This window comes from Carex rostrata, chromosome 25 (assembly GCF_964058835.1).
Source record: "Carex rostrata chromosome 25, lpCarRost1.2, whole genome shotgun sequence".
Lineage (NCBI taxonomy): Eukaryota > Viridiplantae > Streptophyta > Magnoliopsida > Poales > Cyperaceae > Carex > Carex rostrata.
In genome coordinates this window covers 2,850,827-2,878,669 of record NC_135942.1, presented here as the reverse complement: position 1 = coordinate 2,878,669, position 27,843 = coordinate 2,850,827, and the positions used below count along the sequence as shown (strand labels likewise).

Here is a 27,843-nt window from a genome sequence, read left to right as displayed (position 1 = left end):
ACTTACATGTGGGGCCCACTCTACAGAGACTAACAGCAGAGAGGATCTGTAACTAATTACTCCCGACTCGTCGAGATCAGGGGATATCTACATCCCTAAAACTATTAGAGTTTCTAATTTAATGTAATAGTTTTTAATTCAGTTTCAGATATGTGAGAGAGTTTATATTTTATAAACTCTGCAGTAAAGTTTCTTATTAAGAAACTGTTTATAAACTTCATGCTGACTAAATAATTGGCTCAAATTATTTCGCATTTTTAATTTGTTGCTGATGTGGCTTAATATAAACTTTAAAATTAGTTTCAGATGTGTGGGAGTTAGAAACTTTAGAGGACTTAATTTATACAAAATGATTAACAGTTATTTAGAAACTATGTTGAGTTTTAGAGATATAGATGCTCTAAGAATTTCATTTCCATCCAAATTCAGTCCGGACGAGAATTCAATAAAAAAACACACACACAAACACAAGGCTATCACTCAATATTATCATAATGGGACTAGATATTAACCCGTTAAAGCTCCAGATAAACGGTTTCTTGATCGGATCAGTGGATCAACCGGTTCAACCGTTGTTTTTCAAAACAGTCAAGTACTCAAATTTAATAGTGAGTTGCGATTTCTTATAAAATTGGAATGCCAATTTCAATTATGTTTTGTATATAGCATAATTTCATTATATAAATAATTCAGTGGGCAATATCTTTTTTTTCTCATTTCAAATTGGTACCCATCAGTATTTTTATTATTCATTATGTAATTCATCAAAATAAGAATTTTCTTACTATTTTTTTCTTCCTTTGAATAGGAGCACAACAATCAGCGAGGGACATAATCAGATCTCATACAAACTGACACAATAATAGTTATTGAGCCATAGACAAACAGCAAAAAGGTAAGAAGAAAGGGCTGTCAAACCATCTGGAGCGATGTAGGCGAAACTTTTCCTTGGATGATTTAAGGTTTCACTACAAGTTCTAATAAGTGCAGCCAAATCAGCAACCTTTCCGTACTTTGTATCTATCTGGAGTACTTCACTTAATTTCCTCTGCAGTCTTAGGTTTTGGTGGCAAAGATGCATGTAGGTGCTTCATTTTCCGTCATCAGACTTATGTTTCTCATGTAGCATTCAGACCGAATGACTCTATCAAATTACGTCGATACCTCTACATATTAGAGGCAACGTAGGTGACGATACTGTAGGAGAAGTTATGCAGGAAAATAACTCGATGCTTAAATCTGAAAATCACAAGAATTAAAAAAATCAAAGTTCAAACAGTCGATCCGAACCGTTCATCTTGTTCTCCATATTAATATGTGCTTGGAGACCAAATTTTTTTACTATTTATTAAGATGGGTACAAAAAATATCAAATTCAGACCATTGAATTTTGTACCCATCTTAATAAATAGTTACAAATTTCAGAAAAATGTAAAATTTGGTCTCCAAGCACATATTAATATGGAGAACAAGATGAACGGTTCGGATCGACTGTTTGAACTTTGAAAATAAAAATATGTTCATTTTACAAATAGGTCATTATGTCCATAGAAGCATCACTCAATTCTCAATATTTTTTTCGTTTCTCTCCATATTTTTTCGTTCCGGCATTAAGTCCTCTTTCCAAACAACACATGAGGTGCTAAATCACCAAGTGAAACCAAGGTGATTTTTCTAAAGCGAGACCAACCAAGTTTCTCAAGTTTGGATTTTGATTTTGCTTCGAAGAGATTAGGGTGTGCAACTCCAAGTTTCTGTGGAAAAAAAGAGATATCAGATAGAAAGAGCGGAGAATTTGTTCCTAAATCGCATTAATCTGCTTTGAACCAGTTTTTTCATCAAACAAGTTCAGCAATTTTCTATTAAAACCAGCCAATTAAACGAGCTTCACCAGGACAACAACATCAGTGATTCTTTAACATAATCAATCCGGACATCTGATCAATTTCATCTTCTTCTTTTTTTCCCTGATTCAACCGACCGATCTGGTCCGATTATGATAATACTGCTATCACTGAACAAATAAAGCCTCACTCTTTATCAAGAGAACAAAATAAGAAATCATTTAGTGATAATTAATAAGTATCACAAATACCAAATATTTAATGAAGAAATACAAATTAATTTTTTTGCACTTGAGTAGAGTTAGCAACACGAAATTCAACCCAACAAACACAGAGAAGAGAAGCGACAAATAAGAATACAATTTTATTGCTGACATGATAATTACAATGATTATGTTATAAAGATAACATACATATTTACATTAGTCATCAGTTAGTAACAACTACATCATGCTGCTATTAAAGTATTTACTGAATGAATTCTCTTCACGGCAATGTGTGTATACTACCTTGTATACCTCAATTAGCAATTTGGGGAACCGGGTTCCAAAATACCGATCAAATCCTTCAGGAAGTGACCCAAGTGACTCCTAATATTACAAAATAGACTCAAAATATTTAATGAAATAAATAATAACAGAGCTAGTATTAAAAAGTCCTAAGCATCATTTGTGTTTCTATCCATAAAAAATGAAGTTAACTAAATCTAATTTAGGTTAAATTAAACCTCAATTCTACGACTAGTGATTACTCTCAACTGTAATGTAATTACAAAACTGAATATTGACTAAGGTTAATTAAAGCGCATGCTAAACTGGGGCTTAACTGTGGCATCACTATACACAACCTAAGCTAATTTGTTAATTTGGTATCTTATGCACAAATAAATCACGCTTAGGTTCACATATTTGAGTTTCACTTGTTTAAATTGTCACAACAATTGCAGAATGTAGAGGTTCATCGAGGCAAAACTCAGTTACTTTTGAGTTTAGTTGCTGACTAAAACTCAATGCAATTGAATTGAGATAATGTGGACTAATTAAAATTGGCTCACCTGAAGTTCACTGGGAAGCTCTCTGTAGTGCCCTGATTTATTCCGTATGACTCTCAAAAGATCTCTAACTGATTCGAAATTGTACTTCCTATATCTCCCCAAATCAGCAATCAAGGCCGGATCTAATTTCTCGTTCCATTTTCCTCCGAATGCAACCGATGCAACATTTTCCATTGCATTTATTAAATCAGGCTCATTTGCCTTGTCGATTCTATCACTGGTATCTCTCAAAAAGGAGACTCTCAATTCGGCATTCCAAAAGAAAGGATGGTTCAATACTTCTATTGCCTTTGGTCTGAAATTTGAGAAAAATTGAGAAAGAAATATAGGAATATGTCATTTCGGCCTTAATTCACCAAGAAATCAAATGAGATGAAAGAACAGTCTCCCATTTTACTGCATTGCAATTTCAAAATATGAAAAATATCGCTTATTGTTTTCCCTTCTAATTCTTTAAGCTTTTAAAACTACCCTTTTAGAACATTTTGAAAATTGAAATTTCACAATATAAGAGACTTTTAAAATCCTCCATCCTCTCAAAAAATTACAAGTGAGAGACACTGAAAGAATAAACACAAGAAGGAGAAATGCATCTTTTAATTATCCTAGTAGTGCAGACCTTCAAAAATAAATTATCCAAAGCAAGGTTTTTCTGCAAGTCATTATAGAGAAATGCATTTATTTTGCTGATCTTGTAAAAATCAATCACAAAAGAAGTAATAAAATATAAAGACAATACCTCATCACAGGATCAGGATCTAGCAAAAGAGAAAAGAGATGCACAGCTTCCGGGATAAAATCGACCAAGAAAAGGTCAAACTCGTTTTTAATGATATTTCGATCTCTCTCAAAATAATCCCCAAATGGATGCTTCCCTTTGGTGATACAGAAGAAGAGTATACAGCCCAAACTGAATAAATCAACAGATCTGCTCTGACGACCATGCAATAATTGCTCCGGTGCTTGCCAACCTGAGCTACCAAATCCTACGAACAATTTGAAATTCAAAGATTCAATTTTTTTTTACAGCCATCTTTTATCTATTAAAGACAAACTAGTGATATTCTTTTTTAATTAATAAATCAAACCTAATGATATTCTTTGTAAATTAACAAATCAAACCCACTGCCAATAAAGCAGAAGATCCTGTGATAAAAGGTGCACATGACTTGTTTGGGTATTCACTTATTTATTATTACTTTTTTTTTTCTTTTAAAAACATGAGGATGAGCCAAATATGAGGTAACACCTAACATTTCTCACCAATGCATACAAATGCAATAAGGTAAAAATTAAGATATAAATTGTAAATTTTGAATTATACTATAAATTTCTACAGGAGAAAAAGCAATCAACCAAACCATCGCTACATTTTCTTCAGAATCAGAAGAAAAAATAAGGTGAGAAAGAGGGATAGTTTTGGGTATTTCTTATAGGGGAAGGCAATGAGGAGGTGTCGCAGGTACGGGATTTATCTCAGAATTTATTTAGGGACACACTGTACTAGCTTTTTAAGAATACACATGGATATTTTGCTAAATAATCTGTATAATAAATAGGAAAGTGCCAAATACCAGTAGCATGATGACTGAGCGATGACACGTCTTCTTGCAACCTTTTACTTATACCCATATCAGACAGCTTGGCCTTTATCACCCCTTCTGTACTGATCAACACATTTTGGGGCTTCAGATCTCTATGAATAATCCCTAATTCATGTAGGTGCACAAGACCAGAAACCACATCCCTGCCATTTATTACATTAGAAAAACTTAGTTACTTTTTTGGACGAGTAAAACAATGGCACATACAAGTCATTACAGGTGCTTACTGGTTTCACCATTCACTTTTTCTTTTCCTTTTCATTTTTCCTTTTTTTTTATTCTGTTCCTTACCCTTTTTCTCTAGATCATTTCTTATATACTAGTAGTATTCGCTGTAGGAGTTTGTAATTGCATTTTAGATAAGATCTAAAACTCAAAAAAATAACAGTAAATGAGTTCCTATCAGGCAACTAACCTCTTTAATTTTAAAAGCTGAAAAAACTAACAGTAAAGGAGCTCCTATCAGGCTACTAACCTCTTTAATTTTAAAAGCTTAAAAATTTAACAGTAAAGGAGCTCCTATCAGGCAACTAACCTCATTAATTTTAAAAGCTGAAAAATTAACCGTAAAGGAGTTCCTATCAGGCTACTAACCTTATTAATTTTAAAGGCTAAAAAATTTTAACAGTAAAGGGGCTCCTGTCAGGCTACTAACCTCATTAATTTTAAATGCTAAAAAATTTAATAGTAAAGGAGCTCCTATCAGGCTACTAATCTCGTTAATTTTAAAAGCTGAAAATTTTGACAGTAAAGGAGCTCCTATCATGCTACTAACCTCATTAATTTTAAAAGCTGAAGAATTAACCATAAAAGGAGTTCCTATCAGGCTACTAACAATTTTAAAGGCTAAAAAAATTTAACAGTAAAGGAGCTCCTATCAGGCTACTAACCTCATTAATTTTAAAAGCCTAAAAAATTAACAGTAAAGGAGCTCCTATCAGGCTACTAACCTCAATAATTTTAAAAGCTCAAAAATTTAACAGAAAGGAGCTGCTATCCGGCTACTAACTTCATTAATTTTAAAAGCTAAAAAATTTAACAGTGAAGGAGCTCCTATCAGGCTACTAACCTCATTAATTTTAAAAGCTGAAGAGAAGGAAGCCCATTCTCTCTCCAAAGTACCATATCCTTATCCATTCCCTTCCCAGACACTGAAAAAGGAACCCCAAAAGCAGCACCACTTGCATCCCCAGATGAAAACAGGATCAAATCAGCCAAACTACAACTACACCTCTCAAGAGAGATATAAACAAAATCAGCATCCTGTTCAACCCCATATAACCTAACTATATTTGGATGCTGATCTGACGCGATTAAATTTTTTATCTCCTTTAGGGCCACATCATGGTGAGCATGTAGTAATCTTTTTACTGCCACGGGTCGGCCGTCATAAAACCCTTCCAGCACTACAGTTCCATTACTTCCCCTCCCAATTTCATTGCTTGATACAAATAATTTACCAACCCATTTGCCTTCGCTCAACTCGGTATTTTGCAGATTTTCCAAAAGCTTTTCTTTAATCTTGCTATCTAACAGTTTCTCACCATCGCTGCTATCTCTGTCATGGGTTGTACCTGGCATGGCACCAGTACCATCCCTGTTAACACCATTTTTTCGAGATTTTTTCTTTTTTGAAACACCATTCTGGCGTGCATTTGACTCGGTTGTCACTTTTTTCTTTTTCCCTTTTAACCACTTCCATACAAAGTCGGCTAAACAAAGGATCCCATAAGGCATTGCACTGATGGCTAAAAAAAGCAAAATTAAACCTACCCAAGAATTATTAATTAACCTTTTGAAATCAGCAAAATCGGTCTCAGTATCAGCAATCTTAAACAGCCTCTCACGCATAACCAAACCATTTCTGTTTCCATTGACAGGATCTATTGGACCCAGCACAAGCCCGTTTGGAGAATCTTTCACTGGCCTGTTATCATCTCTACTTGAATCCAATTGCAATGGCTCCAATTTCTCAGTTGAATGGACATTTTCATCAAAATTCCATGCTAAAAGATAGTCCTTTCCCTTTCCCTTAAATTGAATGGGTATGGTAACACCAGTACTAGAAGGTGGTTTCAGCATGTATCTATTACCATTGGGGTAATAAGCAGTAAAAAAGGATGTGGTCCAATTCCAGAGAGTTTTGCTGATGTCTGAGCAACTGACAGTGTAATCGGTACGAATAATTGTAATATAGTTAATTTTTGAATTTTGCTCTTTGGTTGCAAAGGGTAATTGGGATAGTAGGGAAGGATCTTTAGTCATAGACATCTCAAACTGAGACAAGTTAACAGGAAGGGTACTTTGGTAAATTATTTCGCCAGTGTCTGCATTTATAGTGTACATGGTTGATGATTTGGAACCAATAGTGACAGTAGAGTCTCTAATTTCTGGTGTTCTGATAACATATTCTTCAATAGATAGTGGATGTTTCTAGCAACAAAAAAGAAAAAAAGTATTTAGTGAACAATTAAACAAAAATGTAGTTTCTCATATGCCCTCTAAGTTTCGGAGTAACAAATACCCCTCTCAACTTCAAAAAATCATACTTGGTTCTTAAGGCATCATTTTATTTTTTAGCCAAATACCCTATAAAGCTGACATCTATTAAATCTGGACTATTAAATTCTCTTTTCCAATAATGCCTCAGTTTTTAACTATAATTCATTCTCAACCTCAGCTCCAGATTGGATGATTTCCCTTATAATCTTTATCTAGTACATAGAGCTTTACAATTTCATATACAATTTGGTAGGCTACCAGAGGATAATGGTACTCAAAATCTAAAAAAAAGTGCAGAAAATAAAAAATGAATAGTACCTCTATACCAGCAGATCTGGTAAAGACGTACAGCTCAGAGCCATGACCAGGAAAAAGGAAGTACTCTGAATCAGTGGGAATATACAGTTGAGATTGGGATGGAAGCGGGTTATCTGTTGAAATTTCCCATAAAGTCGCTTCAGACCCGGTATCTTGCAGCTCGAATTTGCCATCCTCGTGTACGACCAGCACCGTGCCAGATCTACAAGGATATTTTAAATTAGTTACAGTCTCCAGTGAAATGATAAAGTAGAACTTTGCTATACTTAAATTAGTAGAAAATTAATCTGTTACTCTGATAAATTTGATAGATCATTTCTTACACTGAATCAGAATCAGTTAGAGACAGAACTTCGGCACTTTGATCCGCATACTGTTGTAGTGAAACAAGTGACCGATCAAGCCCTTCCAGTGGGGAAACGCGACTTTCCACATTCAATTTCACCTTCTTTAGCCCATCCCCAGTTAATTCACGCAAAGAGGCTTGTAGAGGAGGGAAATTCTCCCTTTCCCCTTGTCCCAACTCGACAGGGGCGACAAAGAAGCTCCCCAGACGAGCGAAGAGAAGCAAAAGCGCGTAAATTATTGCTGAGAGGACCTTCATTGGAGGAGATCAGAGTAAAGGCATCGACTTTAGAAGTTGAGAGGGTTTTTAACGGAGAAGAAACCCTAGACGGGAGAGGAAGTATGGAAGAGAAGGAAGTAGCCCAACAGTGGAGATGCTCTGTAGGTTCCCTTTGGTACAGGTCTCCCCCTCCCTCTAATGGCACAGAAGCTTGTAATCTCTCTTTCCTTTGTCCTTTGTGCCTGCCTCCTTTTCCTCTCGTGTTAATCCTCTGTGGAAAAAGGAAGGAGGGAAGGGCAATGCCAATATTCTCCAATTGTAAAGTATTGGAGTCATCCATTGTAATGGAGACCCTCCGATTAAAATCGAAGGGATCACAATGAACGGAGCTACTGTTATAATTGAAGTTTCCTACGAAGTTTCCTTAAGAAGCACGGAGCCGAATGTTTGACCCTCAAAACATTGAATTCGAATCCTCTGCATCAACTCAAAAGGGAATAATGAATATTGACTATCCGAGTTGCTTTTAGATTCGTGTAAACTAAATTCGTGCTATTATTAAAGGGTCCTTATATCATAAGCAGATATTAGATTAACTCCATTTAAAATCAGACGGTTGAGATTTATTAACTCAAAATATTCTTTTTTGAGTTAATGTGGAGGATATGAATTCCAAAACATTTTGAAGCAACTTTATAGTTAGTTTAGGAGAAAAGTTTCATGAAAAAAATTCTTTTAGAATAGGGCTATTTTTAAAAATGACATTGAAGTAACAATTATAATAGTAGTGGTAAAGATGATAATGATAATAACGATGGGCCTGTTCGGCAGGGTTGGAATAGGGGAATTGAATGGAATTGAACAACTATTCTTGCCGAACAGCTGAGAGATAAGTAGGAATAGAGGGGCAGAATAGAGGCTCTTTTCCTCTTTTCCCAATTCCAGGGGGAGGCTGGAATAGGGAATTGAGCTAGAAAAGGAACAAAAAAAGACCATTTTTACCCCGTGTTTGGCTGATGTGGCAACCCTTCTCTCACTTTTTCTAATTTAATATTCCCTCACTTTTCTTCCCCATCTCTTCTTCGTGCCCATTTCCAGAGAAGGAAAAACTCTTTCCTCTATTTTACTCCGACCAAATTTTCCGACAACTTGTCTGGAGATTTGACAAATAAAGACTACGAGTTCAATAGATCCGGGTTTATCTTTCAAATGAGATCCCTCTTATCTAGTCTTGCTCTTCCATTTTAGCTTCCCCTTTTGAATTTTATCAATGTATTTGTTAAAACTGCCATTGACAGCTTGCTCGTACCTAAATCGCGAGTCTGAGAAGGTTATGGGCTATAAAGTCGAAGAGCTTCTTAGAAGAAATTAATCATTGTATGTTTTTTTTTCTCCATTACCCTTTTGTTTGTTGTATAAAATTTCCTCTTAAAATTGGTCAAGTGCCTCTATTCTTTCACAAGAGCTTGCTCGAACCTATTTCAATACCCTCTTTTTTTTACTGTCATGCCACATTTTGTAAATAAAATATAAAGGACTTATGTGCAAAATGGTTAGAGATGAATGTACAAGGACCTATGTAAGGAAAGATGAAATTCACAAAGAGTGCCTTATGATTCTCTGGATAAAGATGTTTAATCTTTGATGTCTCCTTTGTTTCATGTAAATAACATAGCATAAAAACCATACAAATGTGTTAAGTCAATGAAACAAGAGTGCCACTGTCCAGCATCCTGTACCAGCCCTCTGGACAGGTACCAACCACTGTACCAGGCTACAATCAAAGAAAAAATTGAAACCAACATCTGCTGGTACCGAAAAGCACAAAAAAGGCTGAAAATCAAACTAAAATGTAATCCTTTTCAATTGCATTCTTTTTTATTTTTCATTTCAGTTTTCAATTGCATCCGGTACAAAATGAAGATGATTATTTTTTGGACCAACAAGAAGAGCTAAGAGAACGGAAGGACGAGGAAGATGAAGATTCAGATGAAGAAAATGATTCGACTGACAATTTTTTTTGGCATCTATATTTCTGACTCAAAAAAAAGCTTAGTCTTGCTTTGAGAATGATAATATGATGCTGTATTCAATTTTATCTTTGCTGTGTTCAATTTTTGTTGTACCATAATCTTTGCTGTGTTTAATTTTTCAACTTAAGGAAACAAATTTAGTTAGAATGATTGAAAAGACAATTAGCATGTCAGAGAACACGTTTTTTGCTTATCATGAATTATCATTTTTAGCTGTTGTTAATACTAATTCAACACTTTATTAGAATATTTTAACTATATTATTAACTTTTATTTTATAATTTTATCTATTGAATTTACATTCACCATTTTATTGAATATGCATTTTAATCATGTACTACACATGACGTTGGTGCACTAACCCAACTCAATAAGGATATAAGAGTCATTTCCAACTATTATTGTATTTTAATGAGTGTTCACTTTTACTATTCCTATAGTTGAGTTTACCGAACACTATTGAAATAGGGAAGAAGAGAGATCAATTTCCAATTCTACAATTCCTCTATTCTCTTGATAATTCCTACCTTGCTGAACAGGCCCGATAAGAATAAAATAAAATGATTGGTGATGACTGATGACCGAAAAATATATATATATATATATATATATATATATATATATATATATATATCAAGATTCAAAACATGGAATCCGGAGGCGTGAGATGAATCATGAATGTCGGATCAAATTAGATTCGATTTTTTTATCGGAATTATTTGAATTTGATCCGCTGCATATAACTTATTTTAAAATCTGTGTCTGTGAATTTGAATGGTGCGAATCTTGATACGGATTCTGATTGAACATAATTTAATTTGATGCACACCAAAATGTCCCCGGATCCGTATCCTCTCAGGTACCTGATTCAACACAATTGAAACAGACGGCTCTTTCTCAGAATGATGCAAGGCAATATTATTTGTTCTTTGAAATTCGTGCCAAGTTAAAAGGAATAATTTTGGACCGTTCAATTCAATTGTACTCAGTCCGGTAACCTGAGAGGATGTGAATTCCTCTCCAATGACATGCTCATTTGACTCTATTAAATTAGGAAATACTTATAAAAATCTAGGTTTAAATATTAGTTATACAACTACGCCCGTTGGACAATTGTAAATAATTTTCTATCAATCAAAATGTAAGATGGCAAGTTGCCACCTTACCCTCAAAAAATATAAAAATCTAGGTGCGTTGTGTAGAGACCACATGGGTCATGGACTCCAGCAAAGTCAACGAACTCCGGCAAAAGTGTCATTAAAATTCGTTCGCTTAAATAATTAATAACGCGATATAGTTGATAAGGCAATACACTGTAGAATGAGATCCTGAGTCGTCTGTTTTAACTTTTAATCGAATCAGATCCAAAAAAATCAGAATTAACACTTTAGAGAATGATGGTCAAATGTCAAACAACCTTCAGGATATTCAAACACTTGTTAGAAACAGCCGGTAATAAATATGCCTTCTTAGATAAAAAAAAAAATTATGGGATCCTGCAGATAAGCTAACATTAACAAAACAATCTCAATTAGAAATTCCTTTCACATAATAGAAAATTAAAATAATCTTTTTTTACTCTGATCCAATTGAAATATAGTTTCTCATTTAAATTTTATCAATTTTTTGGGAATCTCATGAAAGAAGATTTGATGACTCTTGCACAGGCTTTCCATAACCATACCCTTAAGTTAGACAAGTTGAACAAATCATGCATATGTTTGATTCCAAAAGAAAAATGTATCACTCATATTAGAAAATTTAGACCTATTAGTTTAGTTAATTGTAGCTTCAAAATCTTTTCCAAAACTTTGACTAATAGACTAGAAAGTAGTATGCAAAGATTGATTGACCCAAGTCAATATGCTTTCTTGAAAAATAGATATATTTTAGATAATGTAGTACTTAGCCAAGAAATTATCAAGTCTTATCAAATTAAAACAACTAAGAGTAGTCATTAAGGTTGATTTTGAGAACGCATATGATAAAATACACTGGGATTATTTGCTTGAAGTTTTGAAAAGTAGAGATTTTGGTATTAGATGGATTAAGCGGATAGAAAATTGGTTATATAGTTACCAATCATGTTATCATCATTAATGATAAATTAACTGATTATTTTTACTTTAAGAGAGGTATGAGACAAGGAGATCCTTTGTCTCATTTTCTCTACATTCTGGCAGTTAATACATTAGGAATTTTTTTTCACAAAGGTAGACAAGCCAATGTGATTAGAAGATTAGGCCCTCTATGTCTTGATCACAAAGTTATCACTAATTGTCACTATGCAAATGACACTATTCTTTTTTTGCAAGTGCATGAGGAAGTAGTTCAAGCAGCTGGTGAACTATGCTTGCTTTTGAAGTTGTTTCTGCCAATTTTGAGAAAATAGAAATGCACCATATTAATTTAGATAGTAATAGTCATTTAGATAAGATATTTAGATGTTAAAGGGGATCTTTCCTATTACATATCTTGGTTTGCCCTTACACAATACCAAAACTATATCTAATTGGAATTTTCTAGTAGACAAAATTGAACACAAGTTGCAACAATGGAAAGGGCAAATGCTTTCTAGTGAAGGTAGATTAACTTTGATCAATTCTATTCTCTCAGCAGTTTCACTTTATATACTGTCCATTTATAAAATCCCCAAAACTATCTTAGCTAGAATAGATAAAATTAGAAGGAGATTTATGTGGCAATGTATTAAAACATCCAAAAAGAGGTATGCCTTGGTTAGATGGTCACATGCATGTATTGCAAAACAGTTTAGAGGGTTAAGAATCCTTGATCTACATCTCATTAACATATATTTACTGTTGAAATGGTTATGGAAGCTAAAAGATTGCCCTTATACTAGTATGTGGAAAACTCTGATTTTACATAAATATTATTCCACTTCTAAGACATCTTTCTCTCCTTTTCGGAATGAAACAATGAAATTATAATCATTAAGGCACATTAGCACTACATATGAACCAGGTATCCAATCTCTTAAGTCTCTTTATGGCATGATCTGTGGTTTGAATCTTGTACACTAGCACATAGGTACCCTCAAGTATATAGTTTATGTTCTAATCTAAATATTATCCTCATTGAGGATGTACATTCTCAAGGATAACTGGTGAGATTTAGAGATATACTGATAGGCATTAATCAACAAGATTGAGCTAAAATTTTATATATTCTCAGTCAAATATCATTTACACACTTACTTAATAAGTTCACCTGGCAATGGGAATCTATAGGAAGGTTTACAGTAAAATATTTATATGAATTTTTAAACTTTAGAGGAATTCAAGTGTTACAGCCTTTGCTTTGGTGGACAATGCTAGTTCCCCCCAAAATTAGAGTTTTTATGTGGTTATTGAGCTCTAATCAAATTATCACCAAATACACACTAATTAGGAAAAAAATGGATATGAGATCCACACTGTGTAATGTGTTCTCAGGAACTAGAAACTGTAGATAATTTGCTTTTACAATGCCCTAAAATACAACAAGTTCTATTTTGGCTAGGACAAACTCAACAACACATGGTCAACTGGTCTAACTGTCATGATATATTCCAATTTTTTTTCCCTGAGCAAAATAGATAGAACTATTTTCTTGTTAGTCTATAGTGCAATGTGTTGGACCATTTGAAAATATAAAAAATGAAATTATATTTAGATAAAGTTCACATAAGTCAGTTAGAAACATTATTTTGCTTGTTATCTCACTGGTGGAATATTGGACACTAACTGTGCCCAAGAAGATTAAAGAGGCAGCACTATTATGGCTCCCTCAGACCTTAGACATGATTTCATTATGCTCTCTACCCCTGACAATGAAGCTGAGCAGATTTTGGCTATAGAAGCTGCACCAAATTAAGAATAGTGATGCATTTTATGATTTCAGATTCTTATCTAAACCCTTAAGAAAGGCTTAGTTATTAGCTTGTTTTTTTGCATTTTGGACTGTGTTCCTTATTTTAGCTTATAAGTATACTGCAAGATTTGGAGATGTTCACTCATCTCTCCAAGATGCTATGTTTTGTAATTAACTTTGTTTTATTAATATGAAACAGACTTCTAGTCTTTTTTCCAAAAAAAAAACTTTTAATCGAATCCGCATCCTCAGCATTAACATATCATTTGAGTTAATTTTTTGTTACCGTTCGATCAATATTCAGTTAATCCGGCCCACGCTTATAACGCACAAAACCCTTTGGTAGGCGTTTGGTTCACAGTTTAGGAAGGCAATTCCCAGGCATCCTAATGCCATATTATCCTATTACCGCATTTGGCTAAATTGACGAGGGAATAGACGTAGTAATCGCTGATTCCATGCTATCGCAATTCCATTATTGATGGCTATTGCGCTAGCCATTCTAAACATGGATTTTTTCTATTACCGCTCTGTAGGAATCGTTTTCTTCTTCTCCTTCGCTGCTAACTTCTCATCCTTTGCTTCTTTTTCTTCCTCTCTCTTCTTCTCTTTCAGAAATCACTGCTAACCTTTCCTCAGCTTCTTTAATTTTCTCCAGAACCTCTTCTTCCAATAGGTACGTCAACCCCTAGTTCTCCCCACTCCCTCCTCTTGCTCCTTATCTGACTCTAATTTTTGCTAGAATTATCGAGTCAACAACTTTGAAACTCAATAATTTGACAAATTCGTCATCATCAATAACAAAACAAAAGGTAAGAAAAACCCCAAATTAATCGGATCTAGAAAAACCTCAATTCTTTTTTTATCCTTGTGGAAATGATAGATGCGATCTCGAGTTGGATCCAGTCACATCAAGCACCATCCCTGATTAGTTCAATTACTTCTTCGCATATGTTGCATTCCTAAATTACAATAAATTATAAGTTGCTACTTATAATTGCTCCTTAAAAGTATCACTGTGCACCATGTAGTTATGATTTTTATTGAACATCAGTCTAAAAGTATGAAATATTGTTTCAGCAAGAAATCATGAGACAGGGAGCAGTTTACAGGATCGGCACACTAAAATACCTTCTGCAGGGAGACATGAGTGTGGCTAGGCTGTGAAAAGACAACAAATGGACTGGTACATAGCGAGTGGTATGCTGACAAGAAGATGTGACAGTGCCGAACAGTACCGAACTGGTACTGGTACATTCTGGTATGAGCTGAAGCAGGCTCAGACCTGGACCAGAGAACGGGATATGGAAGGACTGGTAAAAAAAATGTATTAATTCCTACTGGTGCAGCTGGGAACTTTTGTTCATATATCCAACACCTTTTTTTTAATAATCAATTTTGACAAATTAATTTATTGATCGATATTGATGTGGAGAGAATAAATGGTGGATGTGTATAAATGTACGGAAAATAAAGAAATAAAATTTATCTGATAATTCAAAAGCAGTGAAGACATTTGTCAATAGTCAATGTAATAGCAATGTGAGAACTAAACATAGTAATAACACATTTTTCTGGAATGCTGAAGCAATAGTCATGTGCGAACCAAATATGGCAATGAGACATTCCCTGTAATGGTATTTCTTGGCATTACATTCCCTGAAATTCTTCTATTCCCTGAAATGATCTATAGCACCAACCAAACGCCTCCTTGGGGTTGTTGGCACCACATGGGGGATTAAATAGTAATTAAATATTAATTCGAGCTAAGGAGAAGTTGTTCGGTAAGCTAAAGGAAATGACAATGGATTAAGATAGTTAAATGAAACTAAAAGAAGGGGGGAGACGCCTTAAGAAAGGGGCAGGAGATTAAGATCCGAGCAAAAGAAAGCTAAAGGAGGTTGTCTTAATCCACGCTAAAGAACAGGTGTTCGACAAAATTAAGCTGCTAAGAAAGTTAAATGATGCTCATTTAGTTTTAAAGAGATTTAAGGAGGCTCTTACCGAACAACACCTTTAGTATTAGTGCGGATTTAAATCAAACGATTCACTTCTTAACTCAAAACTTGAGTTAACTCGGAGGAGAAGAATTCGTTTTAATAGCTGAATGGTCTATTGGGTCTTATAAAGAACTTTTTATCAATAAAATTTCGTAAGATAACATCTTATCTTACTCTAAGAAAAAAATATTTTAATCTGACACAAATCTTAAAGGAGTCCCCTTCTGTTTTAGAACTCGAAAATAATATGGAGCCCGGATTGGACAGTCCGTTTCTAGATCAAGGGTACTTAATCTGGACCATTCATACAGAACCGATCCAGACTTCTTATTTAAATCGGACGGTGTAGATGCTATCTGATCTATACAGCAGCCTAACCACTGGCGAACACTAGCAGCAGAGCGCCAAGCACCGTTTCCCGGACACAACCACACATCATCTCCCTTCACTCTTCTCCGACCAAAGAAAGAAAGAAAGAAAAAAAAACAAAACAAAACAAAAAGGCAACGAAAATAAAGAAAAGATATCTAAAGACCTAGCAGGAACTTATGGCAGTAGGCGTCACAGGTACAGCGCCACTGCCACTCTGGCTCGCCTCCAAGATGAGCAGCCGAGCAAGACCGGGGCGCCGTGCAATTGTAAGTGGCGCTGTCAAGCCGAGTAGGTCAGACCGTCTCGTTTTTACCGAGCCAGAGACAAATCTTATAGAAGCTTTGCTCGGGGTGCAGGGCCGAGGTCGTGGCGTCTCTCCCAAGCAACTCCTGGTATCTACATTTTCCTCTCTATTTCGGTGTGAATTTTCATGCTAGGTAAATTAGCAAATTCACCCTGGAATATGAAACTTGACCTATTTTGGTACATAAGTAGGGAACTGGTTAAACAAACCAAACAAATTAGGCCCCTATATTCTTCATTAAAGAAATATAAATGAGAAAATTGTTAATGGCAACTAAAATGGAACTAAATTTGGCCAGTCGTACTGTGTAGCATTTGGTCAAGTCATTTGTATATGAGATGGTTGGGATGTCAGGTGTGACCAGGATCACCTGACCAGATCGCCGTCTGGTATTACCTGACCTGATTAAATAGAACAAAAAGGCAGGTTGGAAATGAAGTTTATCACACATACCCTGGCTAAAATTCTTGTAAAATAATATTATGAGTGAAAGATAATGTTGTTGATCACCGAAAGAGGTAAGAATCATAATTCAGAATCAATATGAAATACAAGTTAGAAATTTGAAACCTCAGGGACCACAACATAAAAGGAAGAAACTTTTGTCACCTGTGAAGTTTAAACTTAAGCATCTGGCCATTTTGCTTATATGAATTTCAGGATGTGGAACGTGCTATACAAGATCTGGAGACATCGAATGGCGTGCCAGATCCTGTGAGAATTATGTCTTATTTTTACTTGTGACTTTACTTTTATAATGCTACTAATACTTCTAAAAATATTATGTAGACGAGCTCGAATTTGATAGAGGGATCTTGGCAGCTGATTTTCACTACAAGGCCTGGAACAGCATCCCCAATTCAGGTACTAAATAAATATGTTAGATTAACCTTAAATTTACTTCTCTGTTGTTGTTTTTAACTTTTTTTTAATACACTAGTACTCTTTTTTTCATTTTATTTTATAGAGAACATTTGTTGCAGTTGATTCATTTAAGATATTTCAAGAAGTGTATCTCAGAACAGATGACCCAAGAGTGACTAATGTTGTTAAATTCTCAGATTCAATTGGGGAGCTTCGAGTAGAGGTAAGCTATTAATTTCTGGTTATTTTTGTGCAGTAATCAAATTATGCTGCTTTTTTAGGTAATGTCATTGCATAACACCACTCTTGTTCTCTTTATCATTTTGTGTTCTTTTTAATTTAAAATTGTACTGAAGTTGCAAATTCGGTGCTTCAGGCCGTGGCTACAATAAACGATGGGAATAGAATTCTCTTCAGGTTTGACCGTGCGGCATTTTCGTTCAAATTTTTGCCATTCAAGGTACCTTATCCGGTACCATTCAGGCTTCTAGGGGATGAGGCTAAGGGTTGGCTAGATACCACGTACCTATCAAATACAGGAAATATACGCATTTCGAAAGGCAACAAGGTACACTTTTGTCATATATACGAGTAATACCCCTTGAATTGTAATATTTTCATCATGATTTATGAGAGATTTGGGATCATTGATCAAACTTTTCTATCTGTTACAAATTCATTTATGAGGAGGGTTCAAATGCCTCCATTTTTTGTGCCTCCACTATGCCTTCATTTTTTAAAACTTTAATAACTCAAAATTTAAAACTTAAAAGTCAAAATAAAACCATTAGATGTGATCTATGTTATTTTCTCTATGTGCTCATAAAAAATTATCACATTTTAATTTTGTTTTTATGTGAATTAATAAGTTGAAAAATCAACGTCTAGAAATTGTCCACATTAGTACGTTTTTTACAAGCTCTTGATGACAATCAAAATAAAATTGAAATGTGATCATTTTTTATGAGCACAGAGAGAAAATAAAATAGATCATATCTAATGGTTTTATTTTGACTTTTAAGTTTTAAATTTTGAATTGTTAAAGTTTTTAAAAAATGGAGGCATGATGGAGGCACAAAAAATGGAGACATTTGAACCCTCCTCTTCATTTATTATGTTAATCTAAAATATTATATAGTGTAGGGAACAACATTTGTGCTTCAAAAGGTAACTGAACCGAGACAGAAACTATTATCTGCTATTGCAAATGGTGAAGGCATACTAGAGGTGTGCATTCTTGAGCTTTAAAATTACAAGAGAAGTTATGTTATTTACTTATTTTATCTATTATTTTCCTAATTCGTTAAACTTTTATATCATGATGGATAGGCAATAGAGGAACTTATCTCATCTAATAAAATGAAGAGAGGAGGAGATTTTGGATTTTTCTTTTTTGAAAAGCTTGGTAGAAGCTACCAAAAAAGAGATTTCGGATCTTTAGTTGGAGAATGGCAATTATTGTGGGCCTCTGAGGTCTATCTCTCTCTCTATAGTTTATTTTAATTTATTGCCTGTAACAAAATTTTATTTTCAACAAATGAATTGGACTTTTTTTGTTCCTTTTTATGTTGAAAAGGTTATGGAGGCAAATAATAATTTTAATTTGACTAAGAGGTTTTTCAAAATTCTTTGAACTATTTCTCCCTCTTTATATTTAAATTAGAATTATGTCGTAATCTTGGGACATCTTTTCTCATTTTTTTGTATTTTCAGTCTGATAGTGAAAGCTGGTCATCTGTCGCTTCTAGAGGCCTGAAAGGAATGCAGGTTAGTTCAATATAAAAAAAAAGATATTAATATGATGAAAAAAAATTACTGGTTTTGATAATGATGATAAATTTATTAATTATGTCAATAAAATCAAAGTTCAATAATTCAACTATATGACATGCTTACGATTGTTTATTACTGGTCAACTTGCATCATTTTCTCTGGCACTGTTTTTCTTTTTCTTTTTATGAATATGATATCCTTTCCTTTCCTCTGGATCATTCTTATCATTGCGATTTTTTTACAAATTGAAGATTATAAAGGAAGATGGCCAGGTGACAAACTGGACAGTTCCTTTTCCAGGATCTAGAGTTACAGCTACTGGCACTTTGGTGTAAGTCTATGCATCTTCAAAAACAATTCAAATTATTATAATTGCAGAAAAGATAAAAAAGCAAGACGTGCCAAAGTGATCAATGTGAAGCAACAATAGTTAGATATGCCAACGCAATTTTGACTTCATGCAGCGCACTAGTCATATGTAGCAGTGTTTTGACTTTACTGCGTGAAGTCAAAACAGCGCTATCAATATCTTTATCCGTTCCCTATGATGTAGAACTTTACATACTAAAAACTACAATTGCAGTGAAAATCCTAAGAGCAAGACTAGTGTCCTTATGAACGAAGGGGCTTTCGAATTCGGTCCATTGAAGCTTCCTTTTGATGTCAAAGAGAAATTTATCATGGAAATCCTGTGAGTTTTTATTTTTAATTTCCCTGTTATTTTGATACAAAATTCTTACTACTGAGAAGTTTGCTAATTGTGTGTTTCTGAACTTTAGGTATGTTGATAACAAAATCAGAATAGGTTGCATAGACAAAGTGACAGTTGTACATTTGAGGCTTTGATCAGGAGAGGAAAAATGAAAAAAAAAATGCAAGGATGAGTATGGCAAAGTGATTATTATAGAAATTTTATTCATTGCAAATTATATATCATATATCATGGTCTCAAGTAAAACCATGTTCTTAACTTGATCTATGCTTGAAATTAGTAATATACATACTAATTGGTGATTTTAGACAAGTATAGTTTGACGAGTTAATCACCTCTACTATGTACTTAATTAAGTCATTTAAAATCCCCGGCTTATGGTTAAAGCCATCTCCTTGTTGGATACATAAAATTGAAAGCAACAAATAAATGAATAAAAGCAAGAAGGGAATCTCAAATAATAAATATAACTCTAAACTATATATATTAAAAAAAAAACATAAGCAGGACAGGAAGTAGTTTACAACGGGAACAACAGTACAAATAGGTGTCAAAGACTGTTTCATGCTTTGAGTGCCTTAAAAATTTATTAATTGGGATAAATAAAATTCCTAAAAAACGTACTAAATTAACAAAAAGGAGAATCTAATTTGAATTATAATAACTCAACCTATATCAAGCTATCACAAAGTGTCTTATATGCAGCACTGCAATTCTTGAATTTCTCCTCTGCCTCCACCTGCTCATGCAAAGAAAATAAGAAAATATAGATCAGTGCTATAATATAGCTTTATTGGCAAAAAAAAAAAAAAAATTGTGCTCCTTGTAATAACCAACAATGCTACCTGGCTTCAAACACTCCATTGGTTCAGTGAGACATATCAGTAATTAATCAATCGCAACAAAAAAAATGTCGGGCTCAGTAGTGTTGTAAATAACGGTATGCGGTCGTTGGACGGACAAGGTACCGCCAAACGATTAATCGGGAATAATCGGCCATAATCGGAAATAATCTGCCAATTAGTCGGGAAAATTCATGACGGTTTAGTCACTGCCAACGACTAAACGGCCGATTAATCAGCCTAAATGGACGTTTTTTACAACACTGGGCTCAGTTGAGGTGCAAAACAGTAAAAAAAAGGTTATGTGCCAATGATTAGTATACCTTTGATGAACCATGATGCCGATCAGGATGCCATCTCAAAGCACATGTTCTATATCTGGAAATTCGTACAGGAGGGAAGACGGAGTTAAAATTATACAAATGAGTAAATATGAGTAGCACGGATAAAGTAACAGCATGAAACACACTTACGCGCTTTTGACCTCCTCAAGTTTTAAAGGACCAGAAATGCTCAAACCAAGAGTCTTTTTAGCCAATGCCATCTCAGATTTGGTTTTATTGCGGTCAAAAGTTTCATCTTCATCTTCATCTGAATCATAGCTCCAGTCGCGGGACCTATTGTGGAAGTTGCGGTAAGTGGAATTACTCCGGTCAAAGCTCCAATAAGTGAACCTCCCTCCAAAGGTAGACCGAAATATCGTCTCTACCTCTTCATCATCATCGCTTGAGCTCGAATCAAAGATGCCTTTTCCAATGTATTATATTTAAACATAAATTTCATTCTTTTTCCCGTCCAAAGATTGCAATAGCACGTCTTTGGTAGAAAATGCATGAAATGAAACAAATGTACATAAAAAAATAAGTTTTTCATAGATGACTGGCTATTTTTCTTACCATTTTTACGATCAAAATTGGCTGAATTTTGGGGCCCATGAGGATTGAACCCGCTAGTTTTATCAGTGCCTCTGACCCAATGGTGGTTTCTAAACCAAGAGCGCCTACTTATTGGTTTTCTTTCTTCCTCTTCTCTCCAGCTCTGAAGTATAATCCAATTCAACAAAAACAATGTAAACAGAGAGCACTTTTCAGTGTCTTTGAAACTAATTTTCTCATCTTGAGGAGTCAAGAGGATATTAAGCAAAATTTGTTTTCATGACGTTATTTAAAAAGAAAATAAAGAGAGGTGAAATGTTGACATGGGTCGACGTGCACCTGGAATAGGAGCTCGGCATAGTCAGACATATTGCGAAATAGTGCTCTCTTAGAATCCCCATTTCTATTTTTCCTCCTCTTTCCATAGTAATTGAATCCCTTGCAAGGAAAAAAATAAATTGAATTGTTACCTTTCCACCCTATAAAAGTACCACCAAATCTATTACATTCTGTGCACAGTTCCAACTTCTCAGTCGCATTTAATCAAACACATGATAATAGAGGATTCTAACAAGCATTTCATCAAACAGTTTGCGAACAATTCATGGCCAGGCGCCAATTAGCACAATACAGACCAGATACCAGACATAAATGCAAAAAAAAAATGAAAACAACTGAGAAGTACCCAAATAAAAAGCTCACATAATTCCATTGAGTTCTTCGTTTCTTCTCCAACGCAGCCGTAGAATGGAAGGAACAGCTCGCCCTGAAAAGAGCAGCGGAGAGAGATTGCTGCTGTGCCCCCTCGATTGAGCGCAAAGGCGCGAACTTTACACGATTCATCTATAGGAATTGACGAAATCGGATTAAATTCGCGTTTGGTATTTAGTGGTAGAGAAGGGAAGAGAGAGACGCCATTTTTTTCAATTCTCCATTAGTTTTCGTTTGCGTTCCTCTTTTGTCGAGGCCGAGGCGTCGAGCTGGCCGGGTATATGATTCTGCTTTAAGATTCGTGTCATATTAAATGTATGACTGAGATTTCATCTTACGCAGTCAGGTATTGCACTGGATCTGAATTCGAGCTAGACTAGAAACGAACCCAATTCGGATTGGGCCAGTTCGGCTATGGGCCTATGGCCCGCTGTTGTACGATAAACTGCTTTGTGAAATGTTATTATGATTTATTGACACTTTGTCGTAAATAAAATTGAAATCTGATTTTTTTTAATAATTTAAATATAATGTAAGAAAGTGTAAATTAAATCCGAACACGTGAATAAATCTGCATTTAAATTTTAAAATTATATTCATTAAATAGTTGGATCTTCAAGTAAATATTGTAAATATCAAATATATCCATCTTTTATGAGAATTTGCATTCGGATCAAGTACGAATCAAATAATAATTCTGTAAAGAAATTAGTAACTTTATTTAATTAAAATTATTATTCTGATTGTTGATTATTATAACATAAAATAATTATATTTTTATTAAAATAACTTTGTTATGATATAAGACATAAGATCATTTAAGATGAATTAAAATGATTAAAAACCACATTTTTACTCGACATTTACTTCACCACAAGATAGGGAATTCGTATCCTCTGCATTAACTCAAAAAGAAATCTTTTGAGTTAATGCATATAGATCATCCGATCAGCTTCAAAATTCATGCTAATTAGATCTGTACTAATATTAAAGAACTCCTATGTTTTAGATGGAAGCCGAATGAACTTCGTTTACAATCAAACGGCTGATATGTATTAACTCAAAAGATGCTTTTTTTTAGTTAATGCAGACGATGCGGACTCCAAGATAGGAGTGTGCACGAGTCGGATTCGTCTAATTTGGCCAACGTGTCCGGCAACGGCGAATTTTTAATTTAATTTTTAGAGCATCTCCATTGGTGCAATTGAAATGCAATTGCAAATAAAAAATAACTGTCAAATGAAACTAATTTCAAACTTAATTTCAAATGTCCTACATTCATGCAATTGCATTTCAATTGCATTTATGTCACGTCAGCAATACTTTTTATTTTTTTTAAATTCCGTTGACTGTTGATAGAGATACTAAATTCAAAATACGTAAAACTCAGGTCCCTCTCTCTCCTCTCCACAATACCTGGGATCGCTCTCTCCTTCCTCTAGTCTCTACGATATCCTCTCCTCTCCACTTCCTTCTCCCTCGCTCTCTCTCTCCTCTCATCTCCATGAAACAGGAAAAAAAAAAAAAACAATTCGCCCTCTCTCTCTGTCTCCTCTCCTCTCCTCTCCATGAAACAGACAAAAAAAAATAAGCACAGCATATATGGAAGCACCGACAATATGCCAATGTTATAAAAGCCTATGTAGAGATAATTATTTGGTTCTTGTTCATGATTTAAACATATATTATTAATGCTCTCTAAAAATACATATATAAGATTTAATAGTAGGATAATTCGAAAAAGATATAAATGTAGTTAGCTTCAAATTTACATTTCTCAATATACACCAGTTTCGACCTTCCTATCGGTCGAGAAAATTAAATTCACATATACTCTGGAGATATCATAATGTCTCATACATTTTGAATCAATTGGATACTCCAGAGCACTGAATACTTGTTAAATTATCATTTTGGAGCTAAGACAGTACTGTCTTTAGCAGCTATTTGGTAGGCCCTCCTTGTCCTTTTCCTATCTTTCAGCAGCCCTGCAATATTAAGAAATTATTAAAATATGAATAGCAGCTCTATGCCAATGTTGTGCTTGAAGGCAGCTCTACAGTTTACAATATCATAGACTGTTGGTATGATATATTAAAAATTGATAAAGTTTACAATAACATAAAACATAAAAGTTACAGTTTCTTTCTTAAACCACGTATTGTCTCAAGAAAGAATAAGAGGCTGCTAAAACAAGAAACAACAATAACAACTAAAACAGATGACACCCAAAAAACTTAATCAAAGAAACTAAATTAAACAAAGAAGAACAATAAAAGCCTATGTAGGGAAGAAAAATCAAAATGATTATAGTCATAGACTGTTGTGCCAATGAACAACAAACTGTACTATGCTAAATGATTTCACATACCAGAATAAAAAATGAGGAGCTCCCAATTAAAAGGCATGTTGTTAGTCGTGGTACATGACATGTTAATTCCTAAATTACAAGGCATGAACCAACAAAAGGCATGTTTTTCCTACTAAATTAGTGCATACTGTACAAGCTAAATTTATCTCAAGTTAATAAATCAAAGAAAAGATTACCTCAGGTGCTTGTAGAGTCACCCAGATGGTTGATCTCGTGAAGGGGTCTGAAATTCTCCCATGGTTCTCCCACACCTTTGCTTCTAGAAGGGACTTCTTCTTGCTCGCATCAACAGCCTCAATTGTCAAGTGGTGCATCGTACCAGATACCACCTGGGTCTCTTTACCTTCACCACCCGTGAAAATTCTAGACCAGCATTCTGCATATAGCATAAATATTTTGTGAAGTTGAGTTTGAAATGCTATAAGCAACAAACTAGAAGGATGATTCAATTAGTTGACTCTGGTCATTGTAATTTGATCTGTACCAGAATATAAACTAATGTTTTTTTTTTTGGTTTAGAAGTTTCTTTAGGTATAATTCATCAAAATTGCAATATTATTTTTTATTTTAGCGTATAAACTGATTTATTTATTTTATTTAGGGGTTTCACCGTACACTTTTATCTGACCATGAACACTAATTCTTTTATATAGTCTTTTAACCTTTTTTTTCTACAAAGTACCTGACTGTTCACTGTTAGTTGGCTTGATTTGAGTACATACTGGATATGTGGCCAAATTGGGTAGATATTAGACTTCTCAATTGTACAAATTATAGATCCTACACGAGTAATTAATTCTGATCAGGAGAGCTTTTGTTGATCAAGGCATTAAAAAATGGTGATCGGGTCAATAAAAAGACCATAGTGGAAAAATGGGGATAAATCCATGAACCAATAGCACAAACAAAAATGCACAGCAGTAGAGAATATTTGCAAAAGGCTCACCAATTTCTTGTTGTGTTCATCCAGTGCAAAGCGTGCGAGCTCGACAGTATTGAGATCATTCTCTGCTCCCGCTACATCTCTACTTCCTCCCAACATTGGAGATGCCATATCTTTCTGTGTCTCTCTCTCTTAATTTCGTATCTCTGTCTTTTGTTTTGAGAAACAGAATCTGATACCGCAAGACCAAATAGAGAAAAAGCGAGTGTTCCCAGGTATAGTGTCTTTCTGTTTCTTTATTCGATGTCTCGTTTTCAAAGTGCCAAGACAAAATAAAAAGAAAGTAGGGGACCCTTATAGAGCCCCAATTAACAGAACATAGCACCGACAAAATTTCAGATATGCAATCAAACCTGACTCATGTTAAATGTGCATCAACCAACTTAAAGTACCTTTAACATGAATTGACCCTATTTTTTTTATCAAAACGAACCTAAACCTGTAATTTAGACTCAATTGAACAATAAGAACCTGAACGGCCTAGAACAAGGAGGCAATGCCCTTAAATCGAATTTGTATTACCTAAATCGATGGATCTGTGAGCTTGTAGCAAGAAGTGACTGCCTTGCTCACAAATTCAAATTTGTATTACCTAAACCGAATTTGTATTACCTAAATCGAATTTTGGGGCAATGCCCTTCTTAAATCAAATTTATATTACAAGCAGCATCAAACTTCCAAAAGGCGGAGCTGTAAACTAGCTAAATTTTGATAAACCATTCCTTCTGTTAACCTTGCAGTTTCTTATGAAATCTTAGTTTTTACTTTTTACACTAAGAACCCTTGACCACCCCCACCCAAAAGGGGAACCAGAAGAACGAATTTTGGGGCAATGCCCTTCTTAAATCAGAATTTTTATTACCTTGTAGCAAGGAGGCGAACGGGAGGGAAAGAGCGGCAGATGGAGGAGAACGGTGAGGGGAAAAACGGCGGTCACCATTGGCGGAGGAGGAACGGCGGTCACCATTGGCGGAACAACGGCGGAGGAGGAACGGGGACGGACAGGGAAGAAGGGGAGAGGATCTCAACGGCAGCTCGAAGTAGCGTATAGCAAGAAGACGCGCGCGCGATTTGGTATATTGAGCGATTTGCAAGCGCTATGCAAGCTTGCGCTTTTGAAATTCTCTCTCCATCGGTGCAATCTCTCATTTGAAATGCCACGTAGGCTTTTGCAAGAGTATATGCAAGGCGATGGAGATGCTCTTAGAGCCATGCCTCCACCCATACTGGCAAAGTTAATAATTCAAGAAGGTGACCTATGGATGAAATACTGCAGAAGTTCGATCAATAGAAGTGGAATAGGCTAAATTTAGTTAAACTAGATTGTAATTACAGAAGTGTTTCTCATGCAGTTTAGACATGGATTGAAACTTTGTAATCTCTGTTTTGGTAGCCTCTACCAAACTTTTCAAAAAAAAAAAAAAAAAATCCATTGACTCTTACATATTTTAGGCACCCAGGTTTTGTAGCCTTGTGTTGGTTATATGAAAGAAAAATATTCTCTATAGATAAGCATATCTAATTATTATTAATAATTAAAAAAATACAAACAAACAATAAGCATAATAAATAATAACATAAATGAAGTTTTTAATAAGAATCTAAAAATAACAATATTCATTCAATAGCCCGAAATTTTTAAATATACCATACTCTCAAAAAAGATAAATCAAACAACCATGATTTCTGAAAATTTCGAATTTTGACACAGCCACATTCTGTAGGTGCGGCCACCATTTTTCGGACCGCATCTAGGGGATGCGGTCACCCCTTTTTTTCGTTTAGATTGAACTGCCGCACGAAAAGAGAGAGAAAAAAAAGGTGGCCGCATCTAGAGGATGCGGCCGTGTCAAAATTCGAAATTTTCAGGAAATGTGGTGGTTTGGTTTATCTTTTTTGAGATTATGGTATATTTAAAAATTTCGATTCAATAGCACTGTATAATCTAATGCAACATACCTAACTAACATAAGAACTTCATTGATTAAACAACGCTATTGATCAAATAATAAATAAACAAATTGTTTAAGTAGAACAAAAATTAAACAAATTCAATCATGCATGTGCATAATTCGTCTTTCATCTTGTAAATTACGGCCATTTTTATTAATACCCTAAAAAAAATTAATTTTAAAAATAACCCTACATTGGTTTTTTTTTTTAAATTGCCCCAACCGCCAGGCCCACGAGCGGCCAAGAAATGCCACCAGACCGCCCCCCTCACGGGCGGGTCACAACACTAGTAGACCGCCCGTGGGACAGGCGGTCCTCTTTTTTTTTTTT

General features: G+C 34.7%; 3 protein-coding genes and 1 pseudogene across 4 annotated transcripts; 1 reads left to right on the top strand and 3 right to left on the bottom strand.

The window, feature by feature from the left end:
- Window positions 1-2,193: 2,193 nt before the first annotated feature.
- Window positions 2,194-8,172, bottom strand: LOC144576296 (serine/threonine-protein kinase/endoribonuclease IRE1-like). The gene is made up of 7 exons (XM_078326622.1): window positions 7,646-8,172; window positions 7,323-7,524; window positions 5,572-6,935; window positions 4,473-4,645; window positions 3,638-3,884; window positions 2,899-3,193; window positions 2,194-2,434 (listed from the first exon to the last, which is right to left on the bottom strand). Exons 1-7 carry the CDS (start codon window positions 7,924-7,926, stop codon window positions 2,288-2,290), a joined length of 2,709 nt encoding a protein of 902 aa, XP_078182748.1. The 5' UTR covers window positions 7,927-8,172; the 3' UTR covers window positions 2,194-2,287.
- Window positions 8,173-16,207: 8,035 nt separating this feature from the next.
- On the top strand, window positions 16,208-20,025 carry LOC144543595 (Plastid-lipid associated protein PAP / fibrillin family protein). The gene is made up of 11 exons (XM_078291916.1): window positions 16,208-16,557; window positions 17,130-17,183; window positions 17,259-17,333; window positions 17,437-17,556; window positions 17,710-17,901; window positions 18,477-18,560; window positions 18,663-18,806; window positions 19,047-19,100; window positions 19,358-19,437; window positions 19,690-19,797; window positions 19,886-20,025. Exons 1-11 carry the CDS (start codon window positions 16,342-16,344, stop codon window positions 19,950-19,952), a joined length of 1,194 nt encoding a protein of 397 aa, XP_078148042.1. The 5' UTR covers window positions 16,208-16,341; the 3' UTR covers window positions 19,953-20,025.
- A 246-nt stretch (window positions 20,026-20,271) lies between these two features.
- On the bottom strand, window positions 20,272-22,496 carry LOC144543597 (uncharacterized). The gene is made up of 6 exons (XM_078291918.1): window positions 22,238-22,496; window positions 21,875-21,973; window positions 21,557-21,698; window positions 21,134-21,407; window positions 20,984-21,038; window positions 20,272-20,557 (listed from the first exon to the last, which is right to left on the bottom strand). Exons 1-6 carry the CDS (start codon window positions 22,376-22,378, stop codon window positions 20,489-20,491), a joined length of 780 nt encoding a protein of 259 aa, XP_078148044.1. The 5' UTR covers window positions 22,379-22,496; the 3' UTR covers window positions 20,272-20,488.
- Window positions 22,497-23,945: 1,449 nt separating this feature from the next.
- Window positions 23,946-26,756, bottom strand: LOC144543675 (cysteine proteinase inhibitor-like; annotated as a pseudogene). Its single transcript, XR_013508031.1, has 4 exons — window positions 26,423-26,756; window positions 25,564-25,710; window positions 24,794-24,993; window positions 23,946-24,234 (listed from the first exon to the last, which is right to left on the bottom strand). The product of XR_013508031.1 is annotated as a cysteine proteinase inhibitor-like (transcript).
- Between the last annotated feature and the right edge of the window lie 1,087 nt (window positions 26,757-27,843).

Bases quoted from the DNA above. Each gene is read 5' to 3' on its own strand.
- LOC144543597 (XM_078291918.1), bottom strand. From the start codon at position 22,378: ATGAATCGTGTAAAGTTCGCGCCTTTGCGCTCAATCGAGGGGGCACAG. The intron at 21,699-21,874 runs GTGCACGTCGAC...ATTATACTTCAG, and splicing joins ATGCCGAGCTCCTATTCCAG to AGCTGGAGAGAAGAGGAAGA. The intron at 20,558-20,983 runs GTATACTAATCA...TTGCATGAGCAG, and splicing joins GGCATCATGGTTCATCAAAG to GTGGAGGCAGAGGAGAAATT.
- LOC144543595 (XM_078291916.1), top strand. From the start codon at position 16,342: ATGGCAGTAGGCGTCACAGGTACAGCGCCACTGCCACTCTGGCTCGCC. The intron at 17,334-17,436 runs GTACTAAATAAA...TTTATTTTATAG, and splicing joins GAACAGCATCCCCAATTCAG to AGAACATTTGTTGCAGTTGA. The intron at 18,561-18,662 runs GTGTGCATTCTT...CATGATGGATAG, and splicing joins ATGGTGAAGGCATACTAGAG to GCAATAGAGGAACTTATCTC.
- LOC144576296 (XM_078326622.1), bottom strand. From the start codon at position 7,926: ATGAAGGTCCTCTCAGCAATAATTTACGCGCTTTTGCTTCTCTTCGCT. The intron at 3,885-4,472 runs GTATTTGGCACT...AATTGTTCGTAG, and splicing joins GCTCAGTCATCATGCTACTG to GATTTGGTAGCTCAGGTTGG. The intron at 2,435-2,898 runs GTGAGCCAATTT...TTGTAATATTAG, and splicing joins AGCTTCCCAGTGAACTTCAG to GAGTCACTTGGGTCACTTCC.